The following is a 15,298-nucleotide window of genomic DNA, read 5'->3' as shown; positions in this document are numbered from 1 at the left end:
CTTTCTCAACTAAAAGTTTTTTTTTTTTTTTTTTTTTTGGTACTTATGCAGTTTAGAGACTGTGCTATCGTTGGAATTTTCCAGGCAGTTTACATAAAATGCCAAACGCTAAGCCAATGAAATCCCAGCAGTCAACGTCATTTAAGAAAACATTTATTTGCTATCATTACTTTATTATATGAAAAAAAAAAATGTTTATTTTGATTCGAACAAAAAAAACATAAAAATAAATCAAAAAATTTTTTTTTTTAATATTTATTCATGAAACTTACTATGAATGTTTTAAAATTTTGTAAAAAAAAAATTGTCAAATAATAATTCATTGGTTTTTCTTTGTAACAACAAAAAAAGAATATTTTTTCCATTTTTCAATTAATTTTTCATTGAATTATCTTCGTAATAATAGAAATGATATATTTTTCATTGAAAAATTTGGCTAGTGTTTGTGCACAAAAAGAAACCATGAAACTTTTCTTTGGCACCTTCCGACGTTTTACATCAACTGCTTGGAAACTTCTGCCAATAACACAGTACTTATTCTGAATAAGTACAGTTTTTTTATTTTTATTTTAAGCTTTAAAAAGGTGTTTTATTAAAGTGCTAATTAGAAAAAGACAATCTTCGCTTGGCGTTGCTAAATAATTGTATAAAAGACTACACTTTTAAACAGGGTTGCAGAGTAAGAGGTGTTAGAAAGAGTCTGAACCAAATTTTTTTTAATTTCTGAGTATTAGTAGACTTTAAAATAAGGAGATGAAGTCCATTATTTTAGAATTCTAGGAGTCGGACCTTTATACCTTCTGACTCTGCCACCCTGTATTTTCAATTTCTTAATTGAAATCAACTTTTTTTAAGAAGCAATTTTTAAAAGAAATATCTTTTTTGTGATATTTGTATAAATTTAAAGAAAAAAGTTAATACATGTGTTTGGAAAAAAAATTATAACTAAACGCCCTTACATTTATTGCCTTGTTGCTTGTGAGGGTGGTGGGGTAGAAATACATAAACACATACACAACTCCCACTTCCACCTCCATTTCTTTTTTTTTGTTGTTGTTTAAAAAAAATAACAAGTTAAAGAAATTCAAATGCTTTTATAATAAAAAAAAAGAAATCTTGAAAAGAAGCTGCACAAATGGTTCCAAGTCGACATTAAAATTCTGCTATTTTTTCTTTTCTCACTTAAAATCTTGAACAATTTTGGTTTTTTTATCACAGACAAAAAAAAAACAAATAAAAATGGAAAAGGAAAAAAATGTGGGACTGAAAGAAATTGCAAAATTTCAAGTTTAATCTAAAATCCTGAAAAGGACCAATTCTGCCATTTTGGGTTACTTTATGCGCTCTTGTAAAAGATAAAGTATCCCAACATTTGATTTTTGAATATTTTAAATTTAACTCCAACCTCCCAAAAAAAAAAAGAAAGAAAGAAATACTTTGTTAACCTACAAATATTTTATTTTTGGTTCTTTCTCCTTGTTTCATTCATATTTTGTTTAATGGCAGATTCATCTTCTAGTCAGATGTAAATCTCGAATTTAGGATCTCAGTTAAGAAGACTTGACTACTAATTCTTTCAAAACAAAACAACAAAAAAGGAAAGAAGAAAAAAACAAGGTTTTTTGTACAGACGCTTAATCCTGAAACCGTGTGTAACGATTTCAAGGTTATTGATATTCTTTGGTTTTGGCTTCTTTTTAATAATAATAAAATCGACACAGTTATCTCCCTTTATTCTCTGTACTTTTTTCATATTTTTTTTCTATTTGTTGAATTTTTATTTTACATTGTTTTTCTCAATTTGAATAGACTTTTTGAAAAAATGTTTAAAACAAAGAAAAACATTGTTAAAATGTAGTCAAAGCTTTTGTGTTGTTTCTAAGATATTAGTTTGATATAAAAAAAAATTTCATTTTTTGTTTTTTGTACAAATACATGAAATATTTAAGTAGATTCATCAACTTAGATTTTATTTTGGTGCAAAAAATTTGTTTTTTTCTAAAAGTGATTGTTTTATCACTGGTAGGTGCTTTTACATTATCAGAGCAAAAGTCTTAAAAAATGAATTTTCATTAAAAACCAATAGTATCTATTTGCTTTAATTGAAATTAATATAAAAAAAAAACAATCTTATATACTTAATTGTCATGTTGCAATTTGTTTAATATTACTGCATTATTACATAAAACAGGTATTTTCATGGTTTACCGAAAGAACGATTCCGCCATATGTTTTTGGCATGTGACATAAACGCAAGGGAAGTAACTCAGTTAATCTTTTGTTTATTATTTAAGCAAAACTTGTCAATTTTTTTAAAACTATTTTCATTAATGATTTTCTGCTTTCTCGTTTTTTTGTAATTTTTGGATATGTTACTAATTTCAACATGACATGTAAGTAGATACAATTAGTTTTAATTGAAATTCATTTCCATTTTTGATTTTTGCTCTCATAACATAGAAGCATTGAAGGGTATTTATAAGAAAGATAGAAGAGAATGACCCCAATCTCTCTCTCGTACATGCAGGGTGTCCCAATAAAATGTATACACTCTTTAAATGACCATAAAACCAACATTTATTTTAAGAAAGAAAAGTTTCATACATCAAAATACTGAGAACACATATAGAAACCGACTAATTATCAAAAGTGTTCAAATTGTTGGCCATTGTGGTCCATGAATAGCTGACAACACTCACTGATTGGATCACAAACGTTTCTAATCAGTTCAGTTGGTATATTGACACATTTTCTTTCAATGGTTGCTTTCAATTTATTCATTGTAGCTTGTTTTGTGGTGTAAAACCTGCCCCCCCCAACCCCCCACCCCCCAAAAAAAGAGAGAAAATTCCAGGGGAGCTCAAATCTGGTGAGCGTGGACAGTACTCGATACTTCCTCTTCGTTCTAGGTATTTTGCTGGTGACTATCAATGTACACTCTTACATCATGATGATAGTGGGGAAGTGCTTCATCCTGCTAGAAGTGCCACAGCGTATTCATGTAGCAAGTTGAGATAATTTAAAGAGTGTATATATTTTATTGGGATACCCTATATATATATATATATATATATATACGTATGTATATGTGTGTGTATGAAAAGTGTTACAAGTCAAAGAAATAAAATAAGTTTCAATTATAAAATATTATAATGTGTTGTACAAGATGGTAGGTGTTTCGAATTTCCCAAATTTTCTGAGATATATTTCTTTGTCAAAAAAGATCAAAGTCCCTACCAAAGTAGTTGAACATTTTTGTTTTCCAATTTTCACCCCAAATAAGGCACAATGCCATTTTGAAGTAGGGGCTACTATCGGGGGCATAAGTTACAGGGATATTATGAAGGGAGGTGAGTAGCAAGATGTCTGTTCACATTACACTTGAACTTCTGCATGTCAATACAGTTGGGAAAGCAGAATCCCAGAAGGGAGTTCAAAAGTCTAGCAGTTCTGGGGAAGAAACTGTTGGAGTAGAAGGTTTTCTTACACGTAGGGATCTCTACTGTGAAGGGGTGGGATTTAGCTGTTTGCCGGGTTTGTTGGGGGTATTCACGTCGAAGGGGTACAAATGCTTGTAGTTTGTCAGAGCATTCACATTAAAGTACTTGGAGAACAGGCAGACGGATGCAACATTTCGTTAATGGGACAGAAGCATACATTTTCTCTCTCGTTAAAGGAATTTATCTTGAAAGTTTGGGAAATTCACACCACGTACCATCTTGTGCGACATATGTTAGTAAATAAATATTTTATAATCGAAAATCATCGAAATCCTTCAATATTTTCATTAATCGTTTTACCCTATTGACTCAAACACAACTCCTTTCACACTATACACAATGCTTTAAGCAAACTACAACGTCCTCTTCATGGATGTCCACATTGTATATAGACGTTCATACAATCTCTTTCATTTCTCACATACACTTATACAATATCTCTTCTATACAATCTCCCTCTCTCTTGTACAGATCCTCTCACTCTTTCTCATACACGATCAGTTATTCTCATTCACAAACTCCTATACAATCTCGTTCTTTCTCTTTTAAATCTCTCTCGTACAGATTCCTCTTTCTTGAAATATTATCTCTTACACAAACACCCCTACAATCTCTCTCTGTATATAAATATAAATCAAAGAAATATTTAATTTTTTTTACCACCAAAATATAATAGCCCCCTCCCTTGCTTTATATATATATATATATATATATATATATATATATATATATATATATATACTAGCAGAAGTACCTGTCGTTGACGGAGTTCAAAAACAGCTTACAGAAAATGCACTGTGATTGATGAAAGTATGATAGGTTATGAAAAGGAGGGGGTTATAAAGAGATAGGTTTTGATACTCAAAAATTTTACCCTAAGCAAAATGTGATGAAAGTAAAGATAATTTTCGCAAAAATATATTTTTTTATATCAACTTTGTTTCCATTCGTAGCCAAGAGTGACCAACAAAATGATGTTTCCTTACAAAGAGGAAATGTTATATATATAATAATATAAATATACAAAAAATAAATATTACCATAGTCAATAAAAGTTACTTTTATGGTAGAAAAGTTCATTGGTTTGTATTTTTTTTTTTTTTTTTTTTTCATTCACGAACTGGTTTAAAAAAAAAAAAATCAAAATGGCAACGACTTTGAAATGGAGAGCCCCGTTTTCAATTTGAAGGAGGGGCACCTGAGCATTCTGTGTTAACAATTTAAGAGAGTTCCGTCAACATAAGGAATATTTATAAACATATTTTAATGTTTTCCGTTATTTTGTGCTTGAGGAATATTCGATTATGGCATGTGTAGTTTATATAACAATTCATTTAAGTAGTTATCGCCTCAAATTTCATTTTAATTTCAGTTCGCTGAAATTATTTCAAGTAAAGAATATTAAAAACTATTTCAAAACAAAAAAAAAACATGAACTGAACTTTTATTGACTATGGTAATATTTATTTCTTGTATATTTATTTTTTTGGGTAGTCGTTTGTTGGTTTTTCTGCTAAACACTCTTACTAAATAATATCAACGAAATATCGAAAAACAAAGAAACAAAAACAGTTTTGAAGAATAATGAAGCTTTACTTACTTTAGTAAAATAATCCGAAACAGCAAAATGGGATATTAAAAAAGTAAATACGTAATTACTTTAGTTTTTTAAAGCAAAGAATCGATATAAATATGAATGAGAAGAAAATGGCGCCCTTTTCAAGCAGAACAGCTTAGTTTCAGTTTTACAGTATTGAATGGTGTAGTATTGCGCCGTCGGATTCAAAGTTGTACTATTGTAATGTAAAGAACACACAGAAAGGGTTGTAATCAACTGAATTCCTTCTAGTACACTGACAAAAAAAAGTTTAAACAGATATAAAAATAAAAAGGTTATGTAAATGTTTTTAAAAAGACATGTAATCACGTGAGCAGGATTTTTTCCTTCTTTTGACATGATAACAAGTAACGTTCTTATTTTTTATTATTTATCTATTTATCTATTTTCGAAAGAGTGCCACATGCAAGTGGAGAAGGAAAAAAAACAGTTATGCAAAATTTGTGTTGAGAATTGTCTAAAGTTCCGACTTTTTTTTTTTTTTTGGCTTTCACTTGAAATTTTCACGTGAATTTATGAGGTGAATTTATTCAACACAATATGATTCAACTCCAAAAAATAAATAAAAGCTAACGCGAATTAAGATTAAAGTTAAGGTGTTATTGTGGACCCTCACCCCTTTTAAAAAACCTTGTTAAACTTTGTGACATATGGAGGTCAGGCGCAAATGAATACCCAATAATTTTATTATACCATATTTCTTCAAACTGAAACATAATTACTAAAGTATACTTACGCAAATAGATATGAAAAGTCTTTGTTAAAGTTTGTGTCATATTTCCATGGAATACAGGCGCGAACGCAGACCCCACAATTTTATTATACCATCCCTATTTAAGTTGAAACATACTTATCAAAGTACTCTTATGTACATCTATATCAAAAACCCTTGTAAACGTTTTTTTTTTTTTTCATTTTTTATTTCCATACTTTGGGGGCCAGGTGCGAACGCAGACCCCACAATTTTTATGAACCACCGTTCTGCCAGATCAAACATATCCATTCCTGATCCCTGATACATCTTCTATCATTATATGTAATCAGTTTTTTAAAATAGTCAACCATATAGGAGCTTATTCATGACCAGACACACACACACAGCTTTATATTATATTATATATATATATATATATATATATATATACACACACACCTATACATATATATATATAGAGAGAGAGTTACAAAACTGAAAAGAATAAATTAGAGATTTCAATTCTGGTTTTATTTTGATTCCAATCTTTGAGATATATTAAACAAAATGCAAAGAATTTCTATCCAATAATCAATTATCAAAGCAGAAGACATTTACATGAAGAAAAAAAAAATCAATTTTGTTTGCATTCTTCATCCAAAGTCCATCTTCTTTTTCTTTTCTTTTTCTTTTTTTTTTATTTCTCAACTTTTTTCTTCCATATTCACTGTTGGCTGAACATTTTGAAACCGACTTTCAATACTGCATCTTTCGATAAACAACTTCTTTTTTTTTTCTTCTTCTTTCTTCCCACTTTTTTTTCACCTCATCTTATTTATCATGCTTGGACCTCCCATCTTATTGAAACAGATGCAAGCTTGCCTTGGTAAAAAAAAAAAAAAAAAAATGATTCATTTTAAAATAAGAACAGTTTATTTTCTGTCACATTTCTTTTACTTCAGGTCATAATATCTTTATCAGTTTTTAAAATTTGCAACCAGATTTCTGTCCACCATCCGCTGCAACAACTTTGAAGACGAAAATGGTTGAATGGTTAATTGCCTCTGGTGGCATTTACTACGTATTAAAAAAACGTCTCCAGAAAACAAAAACGAAATTGTTGGCAAAGTTTAAATCTGGACAATATAGGGAGATGTGGGCAAAACAGGAGACTCCAATGGTCTGGTCACATCTATTACTAATAGCGATTTGGTATCTGTATGTAGCTGAAATTATACCATTACTATTTGTTAATGCTCAATTCAGTTTATTATACTATTTCAGAATGCTCAATTCAGGGGCAAGGGGAGAGTAGTGTAGTATCTGTTCTGTTATGACACGATCTCCTTAGAGATGACCTCCACCCTTGGGTTGTACAGTATATGTAAGGTATATTGACTTGTACATTATTCGTCACATTCTTTTCTTTCTCTCTGTTCATTGACTCTGGCAATGAGTGTACTATGTGTTGGAACAATTAACCTAATCTTTCACTTAGTAACTTGGTTCATTCGTCATAAATTACAGGGGGAGATCAAGGAAAATAGGATAGGAAGTTCTAAGGATGGATTCGATAGAAATAAGAATAAAGATCTGGCCAGGGATAAGTTTCAAAAAACTTTTTTATAAAAAACTTTTTGCAACATTTAACCAGCTTTGCAAGAATTGGAAAAACAAAACATTCACCCTTAGGTCTAAATAAGGGTTTTATAGCAGCAACTTTTCCACATTTTTTTTTTTTTTTTTACACGGTGGTCACCACTTATCAAGGCCCGGAAGCCACTCAGGGATAAGGGTTATTGCAAGTACAGTACGTTAGTGTGGAGATTTGATGAAGTGTTTACTTAAGGAGGCGGTTCATTAGGAATTTGTTAACGTTGGACTTGAAGACCTCCAAGTTGTAGTCAGGTAGGAAGCAGGCAGATGGAACAGAGTTCCACAGGCGTGCAGTTCTAAGAAAGAAGCTTTGTTCATTGCTATATGGAAGTGAGACTTGGCACCTCAGAATCAGCCAACAGAGGTAATTAGATGCATTTGATTCCAAATGTCCTAGAAAGATTCTAGGTTCTAAATGAAGCAATTGAATTACCAACCACAAACTCAGAAATCACACTAACCAACAGGTAATATCATCAGTAATCTGTGAACAACGTTTAGGCTAACTCGAAATACTCCAAGATTTGCCTCAGAGAGAATTGCCAAAGTGCTCCAAATGGAACCCCGATGAAAAATGGAGGAAAACCAAAAATGAACTAGAAACAGACACTCGAGAGATTTGATTGCAATGGGGAAAAAACTGGAGGAACGCTGCGGATTTGGTTTCCGATTGAAAATGATGGTATAATTTGACTGCCTCATGCATTGCAAGACATGGGGGTTTTAAATCTATTAAGAGGTCAGTTTGTGATACTATCAATGTTCTACCCTCTCCAAAGTCATAGAAAATAGGAAAAAGCATAAAAAAGAATAACTATAACAAAAAAAAAATGAGGAAATAAGTTTATCATCAAAACAAAGGTATAGGAAATGAAATTAGTAATAGAAAGACAATAGAGAGGAAGTTGTTCACCAAGGCACACAAAAGAAAGCTGAAATAGGATTGTTAATCAAGGTGTGTTGGTAACTGGGACAAAAGATTAGATGTAGAGGTCGATATATTTAGTTAATTTATGGGCAATTTTTAGGAGTTGCAGTGAACTTTGCGGCACTTTATGACAGAGATAGTTTACTGCCTTGAGTTTGCAACATTTGAGGATATTTTACAGTTGGAGATAGTTGGCAGCTCAGAGGTCTCATGAGAGATTGAAGTCAAGGCAGGGTAAGAATAGATTTGGCCAAGAAGAAAATCGCTAGGGACAGATGCGATCAGACAGCTAACAACAATGTTTGGGATTCCTTTTTTTTAATTTTACTTTTTTTTTATGTGATGGTATCGTGCACACACACACACACACACACACACATCCTAACTGATTTACATCAAGTACTCGTCTTGTGCGATCACAAAGCTGATCTTTGGGTCACAGGTTAGAGTTGCCAGTCAATTTCTAAAAAATGCATATAAGTAATTAAAACAGGCCTCAAACTGGACGGTATTTATGTTATCATGCTGAAATAATAACATTTTGAAAACCATTCTTAACAAGGGGAGGGTGTTTCATAACTATTCTGCACTTCTACCTAGCAATTTTATTTTAAAAAAAGATATGAAAGTTGAATTTAATTTGAAAAAAAAAGATATGAAAGTTGAATTTAATTTGAAAATATTAACATGGTAACATAAGTGCATAAGCACCAACTATTTTCGCTTCAACATCGCTTGTTTTTCCAGTCTTCAAAGTTAATCGGTAATGATCAGGCTGTTCTTTTTATTAACATGTGTTAACATTTCGATACATTGCATACGGAATGCCTAGTGAGAAAAGTGTACTACTAAGAATACATGCACGATTCTACAAGTTGGCTACAAAACCAAAAGCAAACTTGCACAATAAACGCGACTGACTCTGATGTATGCATTATATTTGGCTCATTGGTAACGGGTGTATATGTATGTGTGTTGTGGTTGGAGAGTTCCACTGCTAACATCCACACTCAAGTTAGATTCTAGCTAAAAGACTGGTACCGAACTGAGATAATTTGTCTGTCGAAACCATCATTGATGTTCACTTGAAGACAGCTCATCTCATCTTCTGCTCAACTCTTTCGAAATCTCTGCTGAGCTTCCACTCCTCAAGTCTACACCAATCTGTGCTAAACCGAATTCTCTGACTGCAGTTTTGACTGGAAATCCTAAATGTCTAGTCATTATTTTAGTCCCTCCTTGCTGGTCAGTAGAAATGACCAATTCCACCTGTTTTCAGCTGTCCAACCAGAAACTAAACATTGTCAAGTGCCATCGTATCTTTTGAGTTTAAGATATTTTGGCTGTCTTCCTATTATCTGGATCCTCGATATGACCTTAAACTATATCCAGTGGTGAGGCCCCAGCTTGCAGGCTTTGGGGAGTGTGGAGCCACCCTTTAATTACCATTGCTCCCAGGTCCACTCTCACTCGGAGTGGTAGTACCTGTTAGGGTCCTAACTATGGGTTAAATAGAAACCGACTTGAAAACAAAAAATATATTCTATTAAAAAAAATTCCTTCAAAATCTTTGAATTCAGCATTAAATAACCCGAAAAGGGTTGATATGCTGTAAAACAACCAACCAATCCTATTATCCGTCGACTGATCTCATTTGTCGTTACTTTTCTTACTTCTCGTCCAAGTCATGCAAGTTTTTTTTTAATATTTGTTTCGGTTGTTTATTATAAAAAGTTTTGTCAATAAAACTATGTACATTTTAAATTTTATTTTATTTTGCTTGTAAATAATTAATTAATACACCCCTCCACTTTTTTTTTTTTTAAATAAAATCCGCAAAGGTAAGTTTAAAAGTGCATATAGTTTTGTTTATGATTCAACCAGAAATAAAGGCTTAAGAAATCGATATCAAGCTGAAATGTGTCCTTTTGGTTGTTGTTAATTCTGGGGGTGCCTCAATTATAATTGATCCAAATATTTTAATTCTTCAGGGTGTAGAAAATAAAACTATAACAATGTAATTAATTCATAGCTTTTATTTTTTATTTGTATATATAAAATAAGTGTTTGAATTGATGTTAAATGTTTTATCAAATTCAGGTGTTTTAGTTTATATTTTAGTATTTTTTTTCTTGGTTTTTGTCCAGAATTTCTCTTAAATAAAAAAAAAATAAATAAATAAAATAAAGGAAAATCTGTATGCTGTAAGTACCCATAATGGAAACGAAAATATCATACACTTAAAATCATGCAACTTGATCAAGTAGCTTTATTTTTGAATAAGAAAATCAAATTTTGTGGTCAAAAGTAGGAAACTATATTGCAACGCCATCTTGAAAATAACTCCAAATAATTCAAACTTTCAAGATTTTAGAAAACCATTCTTAACATGGAGAGGCATTGGAAAAAACTGAAATTGGCTTAAAAATTATTTTCTTTAGAAAAATCAAACTACTTGATTAATTTAAATTATTTTTTATTTATTTATTTTTTTTTTTTTTGGATTATGCCATTTTTTTTTTTTTTTTTTTTTTTGGAGTATGCCATTTTTTTTTTTTTTTTTTGGAGTATGCCATTTTTTTTTTTTTTTTTGGAGTATGCCATTTTTTTTTTTTTTTTTTTTTGGAGTATGCCATTTTTTGTTTCATTACTAGTATGCACATCATCCAGATTTTTTTTTTTTTTTAATATAGTGGGAATTCTGGATAAGGCCCTTTTTTCTTTTATGCGTTTGGAAACGGAAATCTGTTTCGCTCAAGAATTTGCAAGCAGTATTTTTTCTTTTTTAAAAACAAAAAATGTTGATTATATATTTTTATTTCCTATTTTAAAAATGCCTGCTTTTTTATATGCATGTTTTCGTATGTTTTCGTGAGTATGTTGCTTTCGTGGCTGCCTTAGGATTGAACCATGTCCTTCTTTTTCTAAAGAAACACATTTTTCCCTAAAAGCATTTGTCTATGAGAACTTGTCTATTTTAGTTTCATCTATATTATTGTGCAGGATGAGCCCCCCCCCCTCAAAAAAAGAAAACATTCCCGATGGAATTGTTAATAAAATCCACAATCATTTCTGCAATCCACTTATATTTGGTACAAATAAACTTCAGTTTATATGTGACATGCATATCTCACAGTCTTTGTTTGATTATCGTTCAGTGATGTGCAGGGGCACTTTGGTAATCATCTCATCAGTAGAATATGTGATCCTAAATAGGTTTCATACACACCAGACTTTGTCCTCCTCCATATTTTTATCTGTGATGTTATCTCAAGGATATATCTATTAAAACAATTCTTGGATTAATCTGTAATCCAGGTGTACTTCTGAAAATAAACATGGTCCTTATATATTAGAAGATATAAAGCGACTTCCTCCGCCCGTCCAAATGTCACCCATGAAATGGGTAATAAAAATTTATAATACTTTCTGCATTCTAATCATATTTGATACAAACTTCAGTTTATATCTGACTTGTTCACCAAATTTCAATCATGAATGCCAAACAGTCTGTTTTATCATCATTCAATAATATGGAGGGCACTTTGGTGACAGTCTCATTAGTAAGAGACATGATTCTGAATGAGCTTCACACGTATCTGACATTAATTTACAAATTTTTATCTTATTGGGGGGGGAGGATAAAAATATAATGTCTATCAAGACAATCCCTAGATCAATCCGGATTCCAGACATGCTTCTGAAAATAAAAAATGGTTCTTATATATTAGAAAATACCCCTTCCAATGTCACCCATAGAATTGTTAATAAAATTCATAATTTTTATTTCTGTTGTCCAACCATATATGCCTGACTTGTCCACAAAGTTTTAGTCATGAATACCCAACAGTCTTCGTTTAATTGACGTTCAATTATAAGCACACTTGTATACAATGTTCAAAATTCTCATTAATTCTGGCACTCTTTTATCTTGCCACTGACCTGATTTGGTCTGCGATCACTTTATTCAATTCAAGAAGAGTGTGGGAATTGCTTTGTGAAAATAAAATAAATTAAATAATCCCGCAGATCAAAATCCTGAGGGTTATGATCTGATGAGTATGAAACCTATTCAGGATCACACCTCCTACTGATAAGACGATTACAGTAGTGTCCCTCATATATTAATTATTGAACGATAATAAAATAAAGACTGTTGGGCATTCACAACTGAAATTTGGTGGACAAGTCATTCATAAACTAATATCCTTATAGATAAATATTTGCAGGGTTGCTTCTCCCTCTCTATCCAATGTCAAAGAAAAAAAAAAAAAAAAAAACGCCAATGTATATGTTATTGTTATCCCCTGCCAGAGCGAAACCGGAAATCCCTGGACAGTGTATCCACAGACGTGCCTGCTGCCATATGCCTCCGGCGACATTTCTCTCAAAGCTATCAAAGCCCCGGAAAGACGACGTTCTTTAGCTTTGGCAAAAGTACAAGTGAGTGTCAAAGAAGCCGACTCTCCAAGCGCTTTGCTGTTCTTCATTAATCTACCTTCGACCGCTTTCCTCCATTTTCTGTTTTTGACTTTTAACATTGTACCTTCTTTAACACGCCTGTCGTAAGAATGTGGATTTCTCTCGAGGACCTGCATGAGATTTTGTTTATTTGAAAACATGTATGGATCCATTTAAACTGTGTGTTTGGCTAGAAAATTGCTATTTTAAACTTAAGCATGACAAAGTACTGAGCGAGGACAAACTTAAGCATAACCGAGCATGAATAAACTTAAGCATAATCACACACACGCAAAAATAATTTTTTATTTCGAACAGAAGTATAACAGAACAAAGAAACTGTTTCTGATTTTTTTTTTTTTAATTTTTAGATGAGGATTAATGTGATTATTTGGATTCTTCGGATTACTGTTCTCATCTCGAGTGTTGTTCTCACAACAATCCAATTGTGTGACGGATAAAGTACTAAGCAGGATTCAATGCTAAGTGATAATCTTCTAGAGGTCCAATCCTCATTCTTGGGCGATACTGAGAACACAATCGTGAATTACTTAAGACTTCTACTTGGTCATGGCTGACGGAACAAGAGCATGACATCCTCGTGGATTAAATAAAGGATTCCATTCAAAATTCCATGCAGATTTCCAAGTTTGACAGAAACAGACTTGAGTTCAACAAGATGCATTTGTGAAAATGGCACTCAAGATGAGAACAGTAGTTTGATGAATCCAAGTAATAAGAATAACCAATCTTCATCTCAAAAAATCCGAAACGTCAAGTGCAAAGCTTCCCATAAAGATGCACTAATGCGTTTACAAAATTTTATGAATCTTGATGGAGATTCTTCCAGAATAGTATGTCCAAAGGATGTCATTCTTTCTCATAATATGGGTTGTGAAATCAAATATCTTGGTTTATTTCATAAGAGAACTCTATTGAGAACAATTAATTGAATACAAGTTGCTATTTTTACTTTGAGGTGGTGGAAGGGGGCATATGTTCGGATTGTATTCAGAGTGAGTAAATGCAATAGATGCAACTGTATTTGATTTCCATTTCACTGATTCCATGATCTGAGTCGATATCTATTACGACGCTTGTGCTTCTCCAAGTTTTGAGGCAAATGCAAATTCCTACAGAAGAACAATATCGAGTCTGATAATTTCTATTGTTGTTAATATTTTTATATCTTTTGTATGTTCAGGATTCTCTCCTTAACTATTTAACCAAATTATGAAATTGCTAGGCATAAAGGTATGTGTGCTATATTTAGTTTTATGCAAAGGGGGGAAATAGGAGTAATCAGAAACGTTAGATTTTTGTGAAATTTTAACAGACATTAACATCAAATGATAAAAATTCCTTAAATTTCAGTTATTTTTTTTTTTTAAAGTTAAAAAAAAAAAAAAGTCTTGAAAAGTTTTAGAAAAGTTTTAGGAAACAATATGGTAGAACCCTAGGATACATAATTTTCAGATTACTATGTGAAATACAATGTTTTTCCGGACCCTGGTTACGGTATTTGCCCCCCCCCCACCTCCCTTTACAGTCTTATTTATAATGTTATTTGCTTATATACATATGTATTATATACTGTACTGTATTTTGTTGCTAATTTTTAATGCCGTATCCCGGGGTTCTACTGTATAGGGACAATCCTGTTTTAATCATTCAATTATTTGAAAACTACAAATTTCGAATAATCCTGATCTTTATAAAATTAACTATGTTTATAGGTTTGCATGTACAGGATTTACTCCTAAACTAACTGATGGAATACATCTGCTTTGCGTGAGGGATTCAAATGTGGATTATATTTAGCTTAATTTAGTTTTATGCAAAGGGGGTACGAAGTGGGTGGAAGCCATTGTTTAAATTCAGATATCTCAAAATTTTGTGAAATTTTAACCATAAGTCTCACAAATCAATTACTAAATATTTCACACATTTTTGTTTGTTTGTAGTATTTTGAAGACATTTTATGGGCCATAATATTCGGTACAATGTTCCGTTTGAATATTTCAAATATTTCAGATTTGCATTGAATTTGATCGATGGTTACTAGACGCCAATCAAGCAAGATTTCCAGAATTTGAATTCCTTTTTAAAACAGCTTAAGCTTTAAAATTTAGACATTTTCTCAAATCCAAATCATGCCAATATTAGAATAAGGATTCTAGGTTCAGTGTTATTATTAGGCTATGACATTTTTTTTTTTTTTTTTTACTCTCGAGTATATATCCGACACAGTTATACACAATTAATCAACCAAGAACCACATCACTCTACATAAAACATAAGATATCAATGGATATATAACTGAGAATCAAAACAAGGAAAAGAATCTGTTGTCATAGCTCTAGTTATTATGTTGTTTTTTATTCTTTGTAAGGAGGATGTGAAGTCGTGCAAAACTGTTCTGTTCAGAGAATTGATTTTAT

At 31.6% G+C, this 15,298-nt stretch overlaps 1 protein-coding gene across 5 annotated transcripts in view; it reads left to right on the top strand.

Moving 5' to 3' along the window:
* Positions 1-15,298, top strand: part of LOC145297709 (rho GTPase-activating protein 44-like) — a 473,021-nt gene that overhangs the window by 436,853 nt on the left and 20,870 nt on the right. For 3 of the 5 annotated variants that reach the window (XM_080143912.1, XM_080143909.1, XM_080143907.1), the window contains one exon: positions 12,711-12,839. The exons of the other annotated variants lie outside the window; for them this stretch is intronic. In XM_080143912.1, the coding sequence (XP_080000038.1) occupies positions 12,711-12,839 (129 nt within the window). The remainder of the gene's footprint in view (positions 1-12,710; positions 12,840-15,298) is intronic. 5 annotated transcript variants of the gene reach the window in all.

The sequence above is a fragment of the Euprymna scolopes genome, chromosome 18 (genome assembly GCF_053919585.1).
Source record: "Euprymna scolopes isolate OS-2025 chromosome 18, ASM5391958v1, whole genome shotgun sequence".
NCBI lineage: Eukaryota > Metazoa > Mollusca > Cephalopoda > Sepiida > Sepiolidae > Euprymna > Euprymna scolopes.
Note: the sequence above shows the minus strand (reverse complement) of the source record. Positions and strands in the feature narration are given on the sequence as shown.